The sequence below is a fragment of the Paramisgurnus dabryanus genome, chromosome 17 (assembly GCF_030506205.2).
Source record: "Paramisgurnus dabryanus chromosome 17, PD_genome_1.1, whole genome shotgun sequence".
NCBI lineage: Eukaryota > Metazoa > Chordata > Actinopteri > Cypriniformes > Cobitidae > Paramisgurnus > Paramisgurnus dabryanus.
The window spans coordinates 647950-670302 of record NC_133353.1 but is presented as its reverse complement, the minus strand read 5'-3'; the positions used below and the strand labels follow the sequence as shown (position 1 = coordinate 670302).

General features: G+C 39.5%; 1 protein-coding gene across 2 annotated transcripts in view; it reads right to left on the bottom strand.

Annotated features, from left to right (window-relative positions):
• Positions 1–552: 552 nt before the first annotated feature.
• dicer1 (dicer 1, ribonuclease type III) overlaps positions 553–22353 on the bottom strand; it is a 35465-nt gene continuing 13664 nt past the window's right edge. For both annotated transcript variants that reach the window (XM_065297346.2, XM_065297345.2), the window contains exons 9-29: positions 20132–20300; positions 19014–19486; positions 18805–18937; positions 18468–18710; positions 18234–18388; positions 18024–18156; positions 17866–17941; positions 17643–17782; positions 15766–15945; positions 15432–15645; positions 15180–15333; positions 14852–15034; positions 14656–14761; positions 13517–13692; positions 11878–12670; positions 11311–11463; positions 8468–9227; positions 7975–8243; positions 7165–7327; positions 6911–6986; positions 553–4381 (exon numbers count right to left, since the gene is read on the bottom strand). In XM_065297346.2, coding sequence (XP_065153418.1) covers positions 4216–4381; positions 6911–6986; positions 7165–7327; positions 7975–8243; positions 8468–9227; positions 11311–11463; positions 11878–12670; positions 13517–13692; positions 14656–14761; positions 14852–15034; positions 15180–15333; positions 15432–15645; positions 15766–15945; positions 17643–17782; positions 17866–17941; positions 18024–18156; positions 18234–18388; positions 18468–18710; positions 18805–18937; positions 19014–19486; positions 20132–20300 — 4915 coding nt within the window. In that variant the 3' untranslated portion in view covers positions 553–4215. The remainder of the gene's footprint in view (positions 4382–6910; positions 6987–7164; positions 7328–7974; positions 8244–8467; positions 9228–11310; positions 11464–11877; positions 12671–13516; positions 13693–14655; positions 14762–14851; positions 15035–15179; positions 15334–15431; positions 15646–15765; positions 15946–17642; positions 17783–17865; positions 17942–18023; positions 18157–18233; positions 18389–18467; positions 18711–18804; positions 18938–19013; positions 19487–20131; positions 20301–22353) is intronic.

Genomic DNA, 22353 nt, shown 5'->3' with positions numbered 1-22353 from the left:
GATTTAAATCAGTACAGTACTGCTGTGGCAAATCTTTTCTATCAGAACGTATGTTCCACTGTGCTTGCACAGCTGATGTGAGGTCATTTCTCACCTACCAAGACCGAGCACTCCAACATTTTTAATCACTTCTTGGCAAACACTGACGCAACCATGCAAAATGTGCAAGCGCAGAATTGGATACACAAGGCCATAAAACAGCCCATCGAGAGCGAAAAAGTATACTCGCGAACGCAGTTCATACCTACTTCATCTATTACATAAGGCTCTGTGCAAATGTGATTAAAACATCAGTCATGGTTGCCGAGTCCATCTAAAACCGAGCGGCCTCCGAGCACTCGTAAACGGGAGGCAAAAACGCTCCTTGGGTTAGGAAAATACTGAGGTCATCTGCGCACGCCTGCGCTGCAAAGCCCACGCTTACACCGTGGCCTCTGACCAGTTTTTCACATGATAGTAGTAGTTACGGCCATGGAGATCATAAAACAATACATCAATGAATACAGATTACAGCGAAAAAGACATGAAGACATAAAACACATATACAACAAGTGAATGACCATACCATAACTTTATTGTAGATATACTCCGCTACAATTACTTAAAAAAAGGGAAAAAAAGGGGAGGGACAGAATTGTAAAGTTTTTTTCTTGTGATCCGTAAGGTGCAGAATGCAAACCACTGCAGCGCTGATACAGTATGAATGAGAAATATAAATACACATCCCTAACAATACACAAAGTCTGCTGCAGTTTGTGACCCATAATTTCCCATTTTAAAATCCTTACCCATACAGTTTGTGATCTCTGGTGCTCTGGTAGTCGCAACATTTTCATAAACCCTTTCAAGGGGAGCTTGGCACACATTCCAGTCCAGTTATAATCACCTTCCTGTTGCCAAGTGTGCATTACATTTTTTTTCTTAAAAAAGCACAACACTTTGCTATGAAATAAAGCCCTTTTCAATAAATTTCAGGGCTGATTTGATCATATATATACAATGTATTAGCCAAAAAAAAAAAAAAAACATTGGGGTGAGGGGGTTTCCACTGACATGCACTATTACATGTGGACATATAATGTAACTAATATATGTGAGAGGTGGGGACAATGTCGTCCCGACAAATTTTAAATCATGCCAGTCAAAGGACTCGATGGATTACATTACAGTTCAATATTTAAAGTATTACATTAAGGCAAAATATGAATGTACACATAGATAGGACACATATTTAGCCCCAGATTGTAGAGAGTCGACACTACTTTTCTACAGTGTATTTTCTCTGATGATATCCTGCAGGCACATTGTATCTCTCCGATCTCTTTTAAATACATTGGTAAATACCAGCGATGCACACAGCAGCAAGGCCAAAACCACAAGTTTTTCCTTTAAACGTTACGGCATCATATATACATGTTTTGTATTTCTTTTTTACTTAGTTCTGACATGAGGTAAAGTATGGCGCCCGAGTGCAATGCTTATTTGTGCTACATGTTCAAAAAAAAAAAAGAAAGAAAAGAACACACAAAATTATTCTCCACCATGAAGGAAAACAAAATCTGCAGCATATGATACAATGGAGGACCACGTACGGTCAACAGTCCCACAGGTGCTAGAAAGATTCGATATCCGTTCCGTAGGACTAACTCTGGCATGATCGATTATTGTTGTCAAAATAAAAGTCCCCATAAAAATCTGTATTAAGGTGGTGGCACCATATGATTTCACATTCTCTGAAAGTTACACAAGCTACAAAAAAGAAAGTGGGCTAGGAAAAAACACACATTGTAACACAAGCTAAAAAAAGTTGCAATTGTCTGAGGGTTAAGGTTATAGAAACAGTGATATTGCAGGGTCGGCGCACACCCTTACCCTAACGCATACCAGTCACTGAACACGGTCTGTAAGTGAAAAAGCGGAAACTCATTTAGATTCAACGACTTTTAATCTTTTGGGGTCGCGACTGAGATCCTGTAAAGAGGGTCACTTAACTCTTGCTGAACTGAACAAGATTGCACTCGCTGTCGGCAGTGGCGTACTTCAGAGACTTTCAAAATGCTGGCTATTGGGTTACGACATAATTTGTATCCAACAAAACTGAGACTGAAAAGGAGGAAAAACATATGCCACATATTCAAAAAAAAAAAAAAAAATCTGAAGGCAATGTTCAATATGAAGCATGGCACCAAAAGTCCTTTACTGTATAGAAAACAGCGAATAATTGCTACAGTAGCAAAAGTCGAGGTTCCACTGAATTTAAGATATTAAACGTTGCAGGATTGAAAGGCACCGATGCGTTATCCATTAAAAAGATGCAAATTCAACGTCAGTGGGAATGTACTTTAGTGCAAATAGTCGTGAGTATATAGATAAATTCATCCCCCTGTAAGGTGCTGATGAGCACATACAATACTGTGCCTTAATGCCATTCATATTTAAAAAAAGGCAAATCCACAAAATATAGAATTTGACATTGGGATTAAAGGTCAAACTATCCGCAGGGGTCTTTTGAGGTAGCAATGCATGGGATTATGTGAAGCTAATACAAGTGGGCTTCCAAAAATGGCCTAAACAAAACTGAAATAATTTTGCACCCTTAAACGGTGAAGAAGAGTTGGCAGGTGATAAAGAGTAAAGAGATAAAGGCGAGATGCATGGCTTATATAGAGTGCAATCCATCGATTTTCACAAGCGTTAAGTAACCCTCCTGATTGGATGCACGATTGTTGTTTTCCGAAGAATAACCCAAGCTCGTCGGAAGCATCAAGCTTATGTGCGGAGAAAGTTTTTCCCTTCAAGCATAAAAAAAATCATCGAACGAATTTTCCAACTAGATACTATAGCTTGACTGCTGACAGAACAGAAAAACAACCCAACAGATTTCAAAAAGGTAAAATTAAGAGGTAATACAGTTACAGTGCAAAAAAGATGAGAAATTCAAGCTTAAATATAGCACCAAAAAAAAAAATGCATGCAATTAAATGAGGTATTCAAGTGAGAATGCCTATTAATATGAAAACATTTAAAGGCTACAACACATTACGCTAACATAAAGGCTGGTTACTACATCTATAAACTTGTGAATGTTGAGGGATCGACTTCACAGGTGCAACCTCACAACACTGTATCAGTATCGACTTTGGTAAGTGATGCAAGTGAAGTCTCATCTAGCGATACGTCGGTTTGTCCTGAAGACTGTACGAAAAGGTGCTTTGTGTCTTACAGAATTACCCAATCCTATTTATTCTCATTCTGCTTGTTTTTAATATAAAATCTGCAGCATATGTCGCCAGGTGATAATGTGTTTCATTCGCATTATTATATCAAAACTAATTCAGTCAGTCTAGCGAATGGAGATATCTGTTCAACAATATCTGTATCAAAAGACATTACTGAAACCCAAATATCAATGCATGTCATCATAAACATTTAATATCGTATATTATATACTGTATAACGCAGATTGGTAACTCTATGACGTCTATACAACCCATCCAGTTGGCTTATGATAGCTACACAAACATGCATCCGCAAGTGCCGTTAGATTACAGTAATCAGGAATGTCAAATTCCCATCCATCTTAAGGAAAGGGCCTTTCTCTCCGAAGAATATAGAGCTAAATGATTTTGGTTTTGATCTGCCAAAATGTTCACAACTAGTGTCGAAATAAAACGGACCCTAGAGAAGGTAAGTGCAATTTTGTTTGAGAATATCTTCTCGTGACAGAGAAAAACACTCGTCTCACCCTTACATCTTTTTTTTTTCGCTCCGTGTGCCCTTTTCTACCAAAACTGAAAACTGGCACTAGTGCACAGATTGAGGAATTTTGCATTTCATTTTTTTTCATTTAGTTGACTATATATCATCTAATAATATCTGTAAGATTTATATATCTCACTACCACAAAGCTATGAATATTTTTTTGTTAATGAAAAAGAGCGAAAAACCTGACCTTTTTCTTAACTTGCAATACATTTAAAAAGCACTCGTGATCAACAAAGCCGGGGAGAAAAAGAAAGATTGTATTTGCGCACGTAAAGGAAATAAAAAATGAACCCCATGTGAATTCTATAGAAATCTTTTGATGTAATTAATTCATTGAATTGGACAACCCCAGGGAGGCTGCAGTTAGCGACGATTCTTCACTTGGTCGTGAACTGGTGCCGAGAGGTTTCTGCTGTACTTTTTGACTGATGTGTTGGGGTGTCTGCAGTCTCAGTTGTTTTGGACCTGAGGTTGATTGGCTTTGAGGCTGCGCAGAGCTCGGCGGGCGGCTGCTGACTTGGCTATTCGGTAGCTGCGGCCCACGCCCTTGAACTTGCCTTTGCCCACCACCTCCACTGTGACCCGTACTTTTCCATCGTAGGTTCTTTCGGCGGGACTGTCGGGAGCAAAATAAAGAAATTTGTGCGTGTAATTAAACATTTTCCCCTAATGACAATAATAAAAATGAACCCAATCAACGCATTAGTCTGGGTTTGAATCCCGGGTAACACAGTTAATGATAAAAATGAATACCTGACATGTCCCATAAGTTGCATTGGATAAAAGTGTTTTTGGCAAATGCGTAAATAAAAATGTTACTTATTTTAATAATTATATTATTTACACAGCATTCAGTAAGTATTCAGACCCAATTCACTTTAATAATTTAGTTATGCTGCAGTCTGATACCACAATCGGTTAAATTAATTAATTTCCAAATTTAGGGAAGTGAATGGTGTTATTTTTAAGGATTTGTAAGGAAGTGATTTTTTTGCAGCCACTACAGACATCTGGTCCAGTACTAATACGACCTTAGGATTGTCTAGTATTTAAGGCCTGTTCTGGTATAGTCAGTTTATTTTGAATGAATTTGTATTTTCAGTTATTTTTCAGACACTTTATTGTGTTTATTTCTTGTGAAGAATTTTCAAATTTGAAAGATATATTCATTAAATAATTACTTTTAAATATGTGTTATGTGTATTCATATTTAATGCCAAGTAAACCTTGCAAAATATAAAAATGTTAATAATCACAACAATATGTGAAAATAATTTCATGAACAAAAAAAATTATGAGAATTAAATGTCAAAGCAATAAAACAGACAAATAATCTTTATAATCGTCAAATCCCTAAACAGGCAATTAATTGACATAATCGGATGTCTGTAAATATAATTAAAAAAAACACTAAAAATATCACATTTACGTAATTAAGTATTCAGACTATATGCCTTCACAGGTACACTTAGATCTAAAACCTGAGGTCTGACCCTAGCTTGTTTGGGTCTAAAAATTTTGTGTGTGCTAGAGCTGAGCAATTAATAGTTTTTCAATTTAGATTTTTTGCACATTTCGATTGCTAAAGCAAGATAGTCGAGGTGATTTGATTAGTCTGTGCATTCAGTTTCTGTCATTTTGTTTTGTGTTATAAATCCAGTGCATCATAAGCAGCTTCACTGCTGCTCCTCTCTCTTTCTCTCGCACATGCATGCACTCTTCAATCTTTCTGAAGTCAGCAGTAGTAATCCTTATGTATTTGTTAAGTTTTATGCATGTCAAGCGAGCTGAGGCAAATTATCCCTTTTGTTTAAAATATAATCAGCTGCATCGTGGCACCTCTCTCTCTCGCACATGCAGAGAGCTGCGCTATAGCATCAACCTTTCTATGTTTGTAAAGTTATATGCAATTCAAGCGAGCTAAAGCATAACTAGGCATATAAATGCATGTCTTTACAGTCATTAAGTAATCGTTTTAAATAATACAATTAGGATTTTTCACATAATCGAGCAGCCCTAACGTGTGCCTTGTACACGGGTCGGGTAATATTTGCGATCTCAAGTAATTAAAAATGTGTTTTTTTGCCAAACAGGCCAAATTGATTGTGATTGCCACTGTGTCAAGACTGAGGTCTTTCTTTAACTCATTTCCCGCCAGCCATTTTTTGAAAAGTTGGCCGCCAGCATTTTTGTGGTTTTCACAAAATTTTCACAAAATGCCTTCCAGGAATTGACAAGAACCAACCGACGGTCGCGTTTTCAGCGAGGATTTAGACGCAAAATGTGAACCGCCCCTTATCCTATCTGGATTTTTTCTCTGCTTATGAACTCTTAAATATAGGTATTTTTCTTTGGAAAATTTTTTTTTTAGAAAAAAACTGAATATAATAGCATTTTTGTGAAGGAATTTTGTTAGAGATTAGATTCAGAACGACTATCAAAACATACACAGTTTAAAATTAGTAAATAACGTTTTGGCTTCAGTTTTTTCATAAATTGGGTAAGTTTAACTAGTGGATAATCGCGGCAATGCAGATAAACAAAATAATTCATCAGTAACACGTTTTTTATGCAAATGTTTTCTCTTGGCGGGGAAAAAGATTCATGCATGTCCGGTTCACGTAAAAAGTGATATGAAATTTTTTTTGGACCTGAGAAGACCTCTAATTTAGACCCTTTGCAACACTTGAAATTGACACTGACCTGTGACCTCATAAAACGAATAGCTTTAAATCATGGTAAATATAAATGAATGAATACAAAAATGGCTAAAGTTTTCAGTGAGGGTTAAGTTTAGGGGACAGAATATACAGTTTATACACTCATTAAGTCTATGGAAAAAACCACATATGTGCGTGTGTATGTGTGTGTGTGTGTGTGTGTGTGTATGTGTGTATGTGTGTGTTTGTATACACTTAATATATCGTAACGCATATAAAAGTTATTATGGAGACCAAACTGCATCTTATCCCTGGAAAGTGGAAGTAACTTCAAAATGTATTAAAGTGCATCATATTTACCATTAACCACACAACAACACAGCAACTTTTCACTCCATTACATTCAAATGACTGCTTCCATGTATGTCATTTTGCAGATGATTGTGTAAATATGTGACAAACGTGTAAGCCAAATATGTACCCACCTGAACTTTGCCGTCTCCGGTTCCATCTCCAGGAGCTCACGCACCGGGGACCGAGGGACATTAGCGGAGAATTTTTCTAGGAAACGAAAGAAAACAAAAGCGGAGCATTTCAATCTGCAATTTCATCACGGGCAAAAATGGCAGGACGTCTGAAAATGACTGAACGTACGACTCTCGCCACATGAGCTAGCAGACAATCAGGCAGAATATAAATGCAGACATGATTTACTCGTGAGTGCGTCTTTGGCTCTTACCTATGAGTGGCCTCATCATTGGATAATACACTTGCCAAACTGTCTCAAGCGACATGGCACTATCCATGTAAATTGCACCGGCTAGCGATTCAAAGATGTCTCCCATTGCTTTAGGGACCTCAATATCTTCCTCCTTCTCCTCATCTTCCTCCGATCGGCGAAGCTACGAAAAAGAGTGAAAACAATCAGTTTCACATATATGAAAAAATAAGTGTTTTCTCACAACTGTGCTTATCCATGTCAAAACTCTCATCCCAAAACGAATCACACACAACAAAAAGATGAAAATGTTTTGCCGAGCTGTGGTTGTAATTTAAAATGTGCACTGACAGAATTGCTACGTTGCACTATGATGGTATTTCCTCTCGAAATGAACTGCGATCAATTACTTTCAGTATTAGTCTTAACAAAAACTCTATCCGTCCAATATTGGGGACAGCATTACCCAACTATGTAATTAAGGGGAACATTACTTATTTTATTCAATTTGTCTTTCCTCTTTCTATATCCAGTGTTCTCCCTTAGGCATAAAATGCTTTCCAGTCAAACAAGCCTAGATTCGGTGCCAAGATAACCATTTCGAAATAAATTAAATCCAACTGCATTTTTTACTATCCAAAAAACGTAAAAAACAAATACAAACACAGACCAGATTCACGATGACTGCCAATGATAGGATGTCACAGTACTTAATCTTTATGAAACATTATACGTATATGCTGCTGACATTGGCATAAATTAAACGCTGGAGGTTTCGATCATTTCCAAGGCTTAATATCTTTAACAGATAACGTCGGGATGATAGCTCACCTCCGAATCCATTCCTTGCATTTCATTTTTCTCCAGCTGAAATTGCACAAAATCATCGATCACGTGGAACAGTTCGGGTGAGACGGCTTTGAAGTACTTGTGGTAATCGTACTTGACAGCCAGGGAAGCAAATATGGTGTTGTTGACGAGCGCAGAACGCAGGTCGGTCAGCACGCCTGGGGAGTGCTGCCGGGGGTCTTCATAAAGGTGCTTAGTTATGAGGTAGTCTAAAATTGCATCACCAAGAAACTCCAACCGCTGATAGCAATCTGCTCGAGGTACAGGATAGAAAAAAAGGGGTTAAAAGACACCAAATTAATACACAAAAAAAACATTTCACCATAATATAGCATTAATAATACATTTTGACATGAATCACCAAATTAAAATTAACCAGTGTAGTCAGGTTTGTTTGTTATATTTTTTTGTGATACTTCTTACGAATCTATTCCTTAAATTATAAATCTGAAACAATGTAATGACAACCACAAACCTGTGATGGTGTTGTAATGATACGAAGCGTGCGTGAAGGCCTGCAGAAGATACGCCTTGTTTTTGAACGTGTAGTTGATCTTCTTTTCAAAGTTTTTGAAGCCCGAGATTAGGTGGTTGAGGGTGCGTTCGGCATCCGGGTGCTCGAACATGCAGCGGGGAGGAATCTTAAGCCTGCCGTACTGCAGCTCAGCCGACCGCCCGGAACTCTGCTGCTCCCCCGGCAAAACCTTTAGCCCGAGGGAGCAGAGGAACAGCTGAGCCGCCCGCTCTCCGCAGCTGGTGAGGTAGCAGCCCAGCAGGGCTTCCACACAGTCAGCTATGCTCTTATCGGCGATGCACTGCTCAGTGTGGAGGTCGTAGGATATAGACTGCTTCCCGATATCCGTACCGCAGTTTTCCTCCGAGGGGTTCCAGAAGCCGACCACGAAGTCGTCCTCCTCGCCCGCTTTGCTGGGGTCCAGGTAGCACATGGCATCCCAGGAACTGTAGTCGAACTCATCAGGGCCACCCTCTGGGGAAAAATGGGTGTTGTGGGATTTCTTGGGAGCTTTCCACTCATTCCCAGGATCGGCCGGGTGGAGAGAGATTTTCTTTCCGAAGGCTCCTGAGCCCATCAGCATGGTATCGATGAACTTGATGTGCTCGGAATAGTATTCAAGCTCATCTTCAACGTTCACTTCATCCTTAAATGGCTCGACATCCACGTCTTCATCCTCCTCCTCATCTTCGCTGACTTTTCCGTTGGCCAGATCCTTATTCTGAGAACCGAAACCAGAATGTTTTAATACTCAAACAAGGAAAAACCGAGTCCAAAAGTGCTGTAACGCCAAATCCCAGTATCTCTAACAGATTTGCAAAGATTACGTTTTTAAAGTGTTTTTGGTTCGACCGCAGACAGTATTAGGTTGGTCAGTGGAGCTTTAAATGCAGTCCAAGGCAATGACTCAACCCATCTTAATGTGATTTTAAAGATAAAATGTACTTTGAAAATCATCTTTTTATCATTAAATAAAAAGATTTTATGAAAAGCCTGCTGCATATTCATCATTTCTTAATATCCTGGACACATAATACTGTAATAATACAGGAGAGTGACACAATTTCTGTGCCCAAGGCGAATTTAGTTCACTTTATGTAGACCCCATATATGCAGACCCCAAACCACACAGGGATTCAAAACATACAGATTTTAAACGCATGGAAAGGTTCGGTAAAAACCGGTAGCATGCCAAATTTCTTTCCATTTATCTTAATTGACCATGCGCAAACACCAGATGGAAAAATATTAAATAAATAATCCAAATAGTTTAATTTGAAAGTGAAGTGTGTGATGCTTGTACAATCCCTCAATCTGCCATTGGTCAGACAAACACACAGCCCCACCCCAAACTTACACAATTGGTTAAGCTCTTTTAATTTGTTAAGACTCGTCTGGTTTCTGGGACTTCAAAGTTTTGCGATGTTTACACTTTTAAAGGGTTTCTACCTACCAATGGACCTCCTTACATTAAACCGCGATTAGGGGGATTATTTAAAAAGTGAATTAAATTATGCACACCCCCTTAACGTATAACAAACTCTTAACTTATCTATTTATTAGCGCTGTCAAAAGATTAATCACGATTAATCGCATTCAAAATAAAAGTTTGTTTTAGGATGATAATTATTTTGGTGTAATTATTTTAAATAAATAATTTATTATATATAGAAATTCCATTAGAAATTTTGTGAATGGATATTGTTTCCAACAATAAATATTTGGGCTGTCAAAGATTAATCACGATTAATTGCATACAAAATAAAAGTTTGTGTTTGCATAATATATTTGTGTGGGTTGTGTGTAATTATATCAGGGCTCAACATAAAGGACTGCCCGGTGGCCCGGGGCAAGCGTGAGAGACGTTCGGGCCAGTAAAAAGTATTGTCACTTGCCCCAAGTGCTTCACCCTCAGTCACTAAAATATATTTTCATCAATGTATATTATTTAACAACTTGGAAGCAGACATTTACTGGGTTAAACACGACAAAAGAAACTATGCAATATTTTCCATAATTTGCTGTCATTTTACAGGTAAAGCAGAAAAGTTGGGAGCCTTTTTTCGTTGGAACATGTCTGTTTGTACATATATACAATTCTATTTTACTTTTGAACTATTATTTTTAAATATTTGACACTGACTTTTTTTATTGGGGCCAGTGAAAATTTTGGCAGGGCAAGTGAAAACCTGAACCACTGGCCCGACGGGGCCAGTATAAAAAATTATTTGCGTTGAGCCCTGTATATGCATGCATGCATGTTTTTAGAAGATGTGTACATGAATTTATTATTTATATTTTATGTTATATATAAATAAATAAAAAATAAGTAAAAATATGTAAAAAAAATTATGTAATTTTATGTATAAAAAAATACATTTTTTTCTTAAATGTATACATGTATGTGTGTATTTATATATACATAATAATTACACACAACACACACACATATATTATTTAAACAAAAAAAAACTCTTTTGCAAAACTTCTAAAGGAATTTCAGTGGGTTGGCATAGTTTCATTTAATCTACTATTAGTTTAGCAACCATGTCTATTGTGAAGTTTATTTGTCTGATATTTTACAATTATAAATAAACGCTTTATAAATTCCTAGAAAGGATGAACCTGCCCCCTAGTGGCAATGACAGGAACACAGCTGCAGCTTGACTCTGCCAAGATGTTTCTTAGCTCAAGGCAAAGAGCCATGTAAACAAACTTGTAATTGTGCATGAAGATGCATGTTGATTCTGGGTTAAGCTTGACTTAACCCAGCGGGTAAACAAAAGCTGTTCGCTGACTCATACCTCATCTGAGTCCCATTTGTCCGTGCTGCTTTTGTCCTGATTCACGACGTAGCCTGGGGGCAGCCAGTTTACTGGGGGATCAAAAATGGACACCACCATACGACTGGGAAGCCCTTTTTTCTTTCCCAGACGATAGAGATTACAGTTGCTGACCTGGAGTTTTTCAAGGCAAAAGGGATTTGTTTACCATATTAAGTGTTTAGACAAATTACTATCTGTATTTAAATATAGAAAATTGGCATTTATAAAAGAAATACAGTGAACTGATTCCTAAGCTGGCTGCTAACCTATTAAAAGTCTACAAAATGTTGGCCCTGTTAATTTGAGCATCTACCCCTAATATGTGACCCTTCCTGTGAAATCCAGGCTGAAGTCGCACAAGATTTCATTAAATGTTATTTTTGACATGACCTTACTCAGTCAATACTAAAAATATCAATGTTATATTTTTATACAATGTTCTTTACATTATGTAGTAAACAGTTGTTTGCTTTATCAAGAGTAAGTCATTGTATTAAGTGTAGTATGATATTAGAATAAGTATTAATATTTGAGGCTAAATCCCACCTTCTTGCTTCTCATGTATGACAGCCGGCCCTCATGGGCATCAGGATACGTGCAGAACAGGTAGGTGGTGATGGCATGTTTCAGAAAAGAGTCACCCAGCATCTCCAACCTCTCCAGATTAAAACCATCGCTGGCGTTGGAGAGGGTCAGAGCCTGCAGGATGAGGCCAGGGTTTGGGCCCAAAGTCTTCGGCGAATCCCAAGCCGGGTGCTCACAGGCGGATGAATATGTCAAGATCTCTGATGACACGGTAGAAGGTGCTGTGGTGCTGGTTGCCATCTCTGGTTTAGGGCAACAGTATGAGGTAGGTTTTTTCACATGTCCGTCGCAGAGATCAGAGTTCACGCCTGGGTTACATTCATCACCGGGCCGGGACTGTGGCTCGCCGGCAGGAGAGAGCCACACTTGAGCTGAGGTAGTGGTTTGCGTCGATAGGTCACTCTCCGAGCCCGGCTGAGAGCACTGGCAAATGTCACAGGTGTGCGGGAGGTGGTCACCGCCCCGATCGCCATTAGGGAGGTTGCAGTTGCTCTGGTCTTTGTTCGGCATCTGGAGATCAGTCACAGGGAGCACATTATCTAGCTTTTCATCTGGTGTGTTGCAGTTCTTACAGGGGAGAGCGCCATCAAGAGGCTCGGAGGCCTCCGTGTTGCAGCCCTCCTGGGCAGTGTGGTCTGAATCTGAGCTTGTATCGTGCTTACAGTGATCGTCGTCTTCCATGCATGTGCTGGGACAGGAAATGAAAGACTTGCTGTCGATGGATTTCTTCCATCCGAAATCCAAATTAGGATACCTGTGGTCAAGAGTTGACATGATAAGGATTGTATGACACTTAAAGGGACATTACACTTTTTTGAAAATATGCTCATTTTCCAGCTCCGCTAGAGTTAAACATTTGATTCTTACCGTTTTGGAATCCATTCAGCTGATCTCCAGGTCTGGCGCCACGACTTTTAGCATAGCTTAGCACAATCCTTTGAATCTGATTTGACCATTAGCATTGCCCTCAAAAATAACCAAAGAGTTTCTGTATTCTTCCTATTTAAAACTTGACTCTTCAGTAGTTATATCGTATACTAAGACTGACGGAAAATCAAAAGTTGTGATTTTCTAGGCAGATATGGCTAGGAACTATACTCTCAAACTGGCGTAATAATCAAGCACTTTGCTGCTGTAACATGGCTGCAGCAGGCGTAGTGATATTACGCACTGCCCGAAAATAGTCCCCTGCTATTGAAAGTAACCAAGGGGACTATATTTTTGGCAGTTAATTTTCCGTCGGTCTTAGTACATGAAGTAAAGAAGAGTCAAGTTTTAAATAGAAAAAATATCAAAACTCTTTGGTTATTTTTAGCATGATGCTAATGGTCTAATCAGATTCAATGGATTGTGCTAAGCTATGCTAAAAGTGGTATCGCCAGACACGGAGATCGGCTGAATGGATTCCAAAACGGTAAGAATCAAATGTTTAGCTCTAGGAGAGCTGGAAAATGAGCATATTTTAAAGTTATAAAGCATATTTTTAAGTAATGCGAATTTGCTGTTTTCCACATAAAATCTTTAGTGAAAGTTTTAGTGAAAATATATCCTTCATATCTATAATAGTGACTGAGTAAGGCCATGTCAAAGTTCGACTGACCTGAAGTCAGGAGGCAGGGTCTGAGCCCCTACACCTGCGTCTATGGCTGTCTGAGATCGCAGCTCTTCGGCCGTCAGGAGGCAGTGAAGTCTGTAGAGGATGCTGGGAAGGCAGACGGCTTTCCTCCACAACGAGGCAGGAATAGGATGAATGGCACAGAGCTCCGGAACTAAAATCTAAGCGGACGAAACAAAAATGCATCCTGATACTGTTATCTGATGCGAGTTAAACGTCTGTTACCACTCTTAAAGGGATATTTCGGCCAAAAATGATATTAAACCCATGATTTACTCACCCCCAAGCTGTCCGAGTTGCATATGTCCATCGTTTTTCAGACAAACACATTTTCGGATATTTTAGAAAATGTTTTAGATCTTTCAGTTGATTAAATGTGAAGTTACAGGGTCCATGACCTTCAAGTCCAAAAAAAGTGCATCCATCCTTCACAAAATAAATCCATACGGCTCCAGGATGATAAACAAAGGTCTTCTGAGGGTAATCCGGGCGGTGTTGTTGTAGAAATATCCAAATTTAAAACTTCATTAACGTAAATAACTACCTTCCGGTAGCGCCGCCATCTTAGACTCCTCTGTATTCAGGAGAGAGTATCAGCGTAGTGTACGCACTTTTCTTAGTGACGTATGACAAATTCAGAGGGCGGGGGCACAGAGCAGCAGCAGAGTAGCCTCCGTAGGCTGCGTAAGCTCTCATCCTAAATGCCGACGCGACTAAGATGGCGGCGCTACTGGAAGGTAGTTATTTTCTTTTTTATAAAGTTTTAAATATGGATATTTCTGCAACAACACCGCGCTGATTACCCTCAGAAGACCTTTGTTTATCATCCTGGAGCCGTTTGGATTTATTTTGTGAAGGATGGATGCACTTTTTTTGGACTTGATGGTCATGAACCCTGTAACTTCACATTTAATCAACTGAAAGATCGAAAACATTTTCTAAAATATCCGAAAATGTGTTTGTCTGAAAAACGATGGACATCTGCAACTCGGACAGCTTGGGGGTGAGTAAATCGTGGGTTTCATATCATTTTTGGCCGAACTATCCCTTTAATGGGAGGAAATTAGACATTATTCAGGTATGATGACTTATAAGTCCCACAAACTCTTTTCGGCGGTTAATACCTGTTTGTTTTGCAGGCTTTCCCACTTGGCCTTTCTCTTTTCTGCGCTGCTTAGAGGAAGGGCTTTCCCTTTTTGATTAAGGTGCCGGGGAGTTAAAAGATTCAATCTACAGGAAAAGACCAATACAGATATTTAATGTAACTCGAAGAAGCACGTACCAGAATTCTTCTTGTATTTTCTTCTTATGACCTCCTACCTTGAAGATGTGTGGTCCACATCCAACAGCGGCTGGTTAACATTGGACAGGTCGAGGTTGTACTTAGTTTTGTAGTACTCAGCGAAAGTCTCATATTCCGGGGAGGGGAATTTACTGAGCGGGGTGAGGTCTGTGTAAACGTCAGCCACGTAAAAGCGATGCGGCTGGTCGAAATTACGATACCTGAGGAGGAGAAATTGGGCAGAAAGGTAGGGTTCAACTTTGGTTCAAACAAATCCACATAAGAAGTTATTATTGAGAGCTTAATTACAGAGAAGTGCTTTTTGGAACGCAAACGGCTTAAACATCAAGAGCAATTTTTTTGTACCTTGGAATGATGACGGCATCTTGGTAGTCCTCCAGTTTGAAAACAAATGGGTTTTGCTTGGTGTACTGTGTGCTTGGAATGCCAATGCGTGCTTCAGACTTTTCAATCTCTTCCATGAATTTGAAATCAAGGTCTAAGGTATTGGAATCCTCAACTGAACAGAAACGATACAACATGGCATCCGTGTGACAAACTGACAAAAATCAGGCGAGGTAACTTTTTGGCTGGGATGCAACTGACTGCAGCACTCACCGACGTTGAGAGGTAGAATGCAGTAGGCAGAATCCGCCTCTGTGGGTTTGAACTCCAGCGCTGGCTTTTCCAGGCGGAGGATGTGAGAGAAGATGTACTGGTGCAGGCGAGTGATCAACTCCAGCTGCTCGGCACTCAGGGTGAAGCCGGACTTCTTCAGCTCGATCGAGATGGTCACCTCACCGGAACGCGTGTACACAGGGAAGTGAGGGATCTGGGGACAGAGAACAACCCCAAAATCAAGCCAGTTTTTTCCCAAAGTCCCAATAAACAAAGACCAAGTTCTTTTCTGAATATCTGTGAAGATTCAAAAAAAGAAGATAAATGTGATTACCCGAGGTATTGGTTTAGCTGTGAGAATGCCAAAGCATCGGGTGGTGTCTTCTGGCGGATACAGCTTTCTCCGGCGAAAGTTAAGCTCATCCGGAAGAGGGGTGGTGAGGCCCATCCCAATTACGTACAAATAGCAAGGCTGCTCTGGTACAGGGTAACAACCCCGCAAACACTCTGGTATCTAAAAAAAAAGACATTATTCTACACCTGCATTTCTATATCATGTGCTTAAAGGGATAGTTCACCCAAAAATGAAAATAATGTCATTAATGACTCATCCTCATGTTGTTCCAAACTCGTAAGATCTCCGTTGATTTTTGAAAACACAGTTTAAGATGTTCTAGATTTAGGCAGAGAGTTTTCAGACCCTCCATTGAAAATCTATATATGGTATACTGTCCATGTCCAGAAAGTAATAAAAACATCAACAAAGTAGTTCATGTGACATCAGTTAGAATGTGTTGAAGCATCGAAAATACAGTTTGGTTCAAAAATAACAAAAATTACGACCTTAGGGCGCACTCACATTATCCAAACCAAACCATGCCCACCTCTGCAACCCGGCCGCGGCGCGATTAACCAATCCGCGCCCGGGGCGCGGAACAGAGCGATCACACTAGTCAAACAAACCAGGCTTTGGGGGACAAACGCACCCGAGCGCGGATTGGTTTGGATAGTATGAGTGCGCCCTTATTCAGCATTGTCTTCTCTTCTGGTTCTGTTGAGAAGAGAATGCTGAATAAAGGCGTAAATTTTTATTTTTGGACCAAAATGTAGAGATGGTCCTCACTGCGGAACACAACATCCAGGGGGCGGGGTTGGATCTAGATCCAACTCCTCCCACTTTATATACTTTGTTCCACCAAATGAACCAGTATATTTGCGTTGTTGCAGCCTGCAATTAGTTGCAACCTGTGGTCACCAACGTTTGCTCTTATCAATTTAAGTGTACGTTTGATTAATAATATAGTTGAGAAAGATTCATAATTTAGAAAGTACCACAGTTAGGTGTAAGGGGAGGTAAGGACACGTTCCCGACAGTTTGATATCACTGAAGGGATTTATTTGTACATTATCCCACTTATTACACAGCTATTCCTATACGAGTAAATATAAAAACTAATTTATTTGATATCTTTTATTAGCAAATTTTTTAAAAAGTAAACCATCTACGAGGGAAACCTGTTTCCTAATGGCTGTAAGCAAAGACGCGTTAAAACAAGTTCAAAGTCCATACAAGATAAACATTCAATTTATTAATTTCTAAATAACTTGCTATAGCCTATATATTTTAATAATTATGCATATTTATACTGTATCCATTAATAGGTCTTAAACTGCATGTGGTAAGATTACTCGTAGTAGGCTTACCCGAAATGTTTTACTCCAAAACATTATAGCAAAAAACTTACATTTTACCCTAAAGGCACTACTTTTATTTTTGTCATAAGTAAAGTTAGTTTTTATGTCAAAAGAATAACTTAATTTAGTTCCGACTTAATGCGGAAATGGTAACTCAGCTCCGCCCCTGGATCTAAATCCAACCCCGCCCCCTGGATGTCGTGTTCTGCAGTGAGGCGCTACTGAAAATGTATGGACCAAAACTGACCCAATGATGTCACATGGACTACTTTGATGATGTTTTTATAACCTTTCTGGACATGGACAGTAAACCGCACATAGATTTTCAATGGAGGGTCGGAAAGCTTTCGGACTAAATCTAAAACATTTAAAACTGTGTTTCCAAAGATGAAGAAGGTCTTACGAGTTTGGAACGACATGAGGGTGAGTCATTAATTACATTATTTTCATTTTTGGGTGACCTATCCCTTTAAATTTAAACATATCACTTTTAACTGAAAGGTTCCCAATACTCACGGCTTTCGGGTAACACTGTCTCCGTTTGGTTGAACCCGGTCTTCCTGGCACATTAGTTTCTTCTTCATCATGCAAGTCCAGCTCCTCTTCATACTTCACAGTTTCCTTCCCCACAGGCATCAAATGATCATCCAGCTCGCCTAAAAACAGACATTGTGCATCAGTGGCTTTCAATCCCCCAGAATGCCCCGGCAAGAGTATTACATTGGACAACCATGCTCACCAATTTTGTGTAGCTTTTCACAGCAGAGAAGAGCGACAGCTTTCTCTGCAAGTCTTGCACAGCTCATTGTTGGACCCTGAATGGATGAAGAAACATTTATAAGACATTTGTTCATGCAATGGCTGGGAAGAATCCGCTTGGCAATGGCAACCACTTACGAGGACAGGAACTCGAAGTGGAGAATTGATGGGAAGGAAGAGTGTGGACTGATAACCTCCAGTCTTCAGCTCCCTGGTTTTACACTTTGGAGCAAGGTGAGTAAACGGGTCACTGGGCAATCGCGCACAGTATCTATGGGACAAATACATGGGATTAATAGATGCATCCATTGAAATAACATCAGTGGTGCAGAAAAAATATATAAAAACCTGTTGATGTGACCGATGGCCGTATTAATTGTAACGCGGGGGCCGCCATCCTCCGACCGCAGGACGTAAGGCGGGAGGACGTTGTCGTCATCGTTCTCTGACTCCAATTCAAAATCACTGCATTCTGCTGATTTTGAACACTTGTTTCTAAGGATCTAAGGTAAAAGTATTTGTAAGTATCACATATTTAATTTGAAATCAGATCATTTTCAGGAAGAATTTAAATCCTTTGACCTTCTCTATGGCCTTATAGGTCTTGAGGTCCTCATTGAATGATTTTGTCCGTTTGCTGTCAGCCAGCATGATGTAATTGGAGACCGGAGCGCGGGCGCGGCCTTTGGATTGCACATACGATCGGTACTCCGTCGGCAGGTCAAACCGAACGACCAAATTGCACTTCGGAATATCAACGCCTTCCTCCACAATGCTGGTTGCGATGAGCAAATTGGTTTCATGGGCTCTGAACTTTCTCAGGACCTGCAATGCGAATCAGTAAAATCAATAAAGGGGATTGGCTGAAGAGCAGGAAGGAAGTTACTTCTAATAAAAAGATCTTGACTCATGCACTCACCTCTTCTTGTTTTCTGAACTCCACCTCCATTTGTTTGTTGCGGGGTTGGTTCTTGCCAATACTGTGACCTGTGATGAAGTTGCTACTGATGTAGGCCAACTCTGAGTCCTGCTTGCCTGCCTCCTTAATAAGTCTTACAGACAATACAGAAACAACGTAAGAAGCATACTAATAATTTTCCTAAATCAGAAATCACAAGACAAACAAACCTGTTTAAAACAACCGCTGTATATCTCCTTTCCACAAAGATGATTCCACAGAGGATGTTGGTGAACGGCGAGGGAAAATTTGCCTCGGGCTTCTCCTTTGCCTCTGCCTCCTCATCTTCATCATCATCCTCAGAATCGCTCCAAGAAACATAATTATCCTGATTGCGATTGTTATACCACTCCACGCTCTCGAACTGCTGCCGTTCGAAAGGCTTGTACTCGTGGAGGATATCCAGAAGTTTGATGACTTTTGGAGTAACAAACTTCAGGTCCAGGGAAGCTGGCGAGAAATGCTCCTCACACAAGGCGTGGATTTTTCTCAGAATGGTATCCGTGAACAGTAGGAATTTGCGATTCAGCTCCTCCTGTTCATGTTTGATGTATTTCTGCAGCTCGCGAACCATGATCCCGGCAGCTTTATCGGCACACCACGGGCCTAGCACCGTTAACACGGCTCGGCAGTCATTCAGCACCTGGGGAAGTCGTAGCAAATGACAATTAAATGACAAAACTAGTGCACTCTCAACTTTAATACATAATTAAAAAAGCCAATATTTTGAGATTACACATCTATAATCCTTCAAAGACCTTGGTTAACTCTTTCACCGCCAGCGTTTTTAAAAAAAGTTGCCAGCCAGCGCCAGCGTTTTTCATGATTTTCACCAAAGTTAAATACCTTCCAAAAAATGTTCTTCTTTAAATATATAAACATACAATATACCAAATGAAAGAACAGACCCTCTGCTTTCAAAAAAAAAAAAAAAACGTTTCATCCTACCTTCAGTGGTTCTTTTGTAATCAGCTTTTGAATATGGGTAGGTTTCTGCAAAAACACCACATTTTGAGCAAAAAGCAGAGATAATTCCATTTTTGTGACGGACTTTTCATAAAGATCCCATTCAGAGCGATCTTTAAAACAGACACGAACATGCAGCCGCTTGCCATAGGGCAATACTTCCAGGTTTAAAAAGTTGCGGAAGGGCGCCACCGGGTGGATAATAGCGGTATTGCGGAAAGACATAAAATCTCGTCATTGGCAGAGAAGCGTTTTCTCTTGATTGACGAGATATCTCGTCAATGGCGGTGAAAGAGTTAAATTAAGTAATTGTTAAGGAAACCTGTTTGGAGATGAATGTGGGATCTCTGTCTTCCCGATGAGCAGTTAAGTTGCAGTCATTAAGAAAATGTAGGGCTTCGTCCAGCTCTCTCAGAAGTCTCTCAGTGAGACCACTGTCATCCTGGTACAGCCCACAGTCTAGCACCACTTCACGAGGCTGGGACGCATATCTGGACAAACACATGCAAGAAACATTAAACAATCTATTCAGGCTCTGTTTAAACTTGATATTAAGATGTGTTTTGGCCGATCGGATCACAAGTGGATGAGAGAGACACATTCCTGCTAATGCCAGGGCCCGTATTAATTAAAAATTTTGGCCCTCTACTTCCCGATTGAATGACGTCAATAGAAAAGTTTTTAACTAAACTCCGCCCACAGAAATACGTCAGTCGGCAGCTATGGCTTAAACGGCTCTGCTAAGCTAAGCTGCTGGTCGAATCACAACACACTAAACAAGTTACACAATCAGAACTCATTACGTATTTCTAAAGGAGGGCCTTCATAGAACAAGGAAGAAATCAGCCCGTATTGAGGACAGTAAAAGCAGCGCTATACAGATAAGTAAACTGTGTGAAAAATACCACGTTTTTTTTACATGTGAAACATAAACACATTATATTGCGCATGGTTAAAGGAATAGTCTACTCATTTTCAATATTAAAATAAGTTATTACCTTAACTAAGAACTGTTGAATCATCCCTCTATCATCTGTGTGTGTGCACGTAAGCGCTGGAGCGCGCTGCGACGCTACGATAGCATTTAGCTTAGCCCCATTCATTCAATGCTGCCATTTAGAGATAAAGTTAGAAGTGACCAAACACATCACCGTTTTTCCTATTTAAGACGAGTAGTTATACGAGCAAGTTTGGTGCTACAAAATAAAACGTAGCGCTTTTCTAAGCGGATTTAAAAGAGGAACTATATTTTATGGCGTAATAGCACTTTTGGGAGTACTTCGACTCGCCTGAAAAATCCGCTCCCCTTCTCACTCTCATAATGGGAGAGGGAGGGTGTTACTGCGCCAAGTCGAAGTACTCCCAAAAGTGCTATTACGCCATAAAATATAGTTCCTCTTTTAAATCCGCTTAGAAAAGCGCTATGTTTTATTTTGTACCACCAAACTTGCTCGTATAACTACTCGTCTTAAATAGGAAAAACCTTGATGTGTTTGGTCACTTCTAACTTTATCTCTAAATGGTACCATTGAATGAATGGGGCTAAGCTAAATGCTATCGTAGCGTCGCAGCGCGCTCCAGCGCTTACGTGCACACACACAGATGATAGAGGGATGATTCAACAGTTCTTAGTTAAGGTAATAACATATTTTAATATTGAAAATGAGTAGACTATTCCTTTAACACAATCAAAGCTTCAAAAACACAGAAAGAACGGGACCTTCAAATCCCAAGCGCAACACTGGGATAAATGTAGTGCGTTTCACGAGAGTTTGGGTTGCGCTGCGGAGAACGCATGGTATGGCATTTTATTATAGCGGAGGTGTTTGGTGTCTGGAGAATGACTGTTTAGAGAATGACTGTTTACCCTTATCAGGGTTAGTTAACTTTAAATTCAAGGACCTTTCAAGGACTTTCCAGGTCCACTAACCTCAAATTCAAGGATGTAATGTGGGGACACCTTTCAATTGAGAGCAAGGTTATATCGTGTTACCTTTTAAGAAACATTGTTAAAACTTTTGTTATTATTTAATTTTATATTATGTTCTCATATGTGTAATTTATTTATTTATTTATATTTAAAATTAAAAATAAATATATATAAATCAATAAATCAATAAATATATTTTAGTTTATTGTTGTATTATATAAAAACAGAAAATTGCACAGCAGGAAAATGCAACTACTTCTGAGTTGAAATAAACGATACATTGTTACAGTTCCCTTTCGAGGAAACTCGTGCTGCGTCACTGCAGTGACACTTTGGGGGCACCTCCAGGGGTAAGTGCCTCTGAATGTGTATATCAAATTCAACCAATGGTAAGACTTAACAACGAAGACGTTTCATGTGTCAAACACAACTATGCAAAAAAGCATTTTGGTTTGAATCAACATTCGCATACAGAAGATATAAGCATTTAAATCGAACAGTTTATCACGTGTGCTTAAAAAGTCTAGAATGTTATGCTATATTCTACACTACACAGGGAATTATAAGGATTTTTCAGAAAACTTCTTGCATAAAATAGATTCAAGCACTTTCAA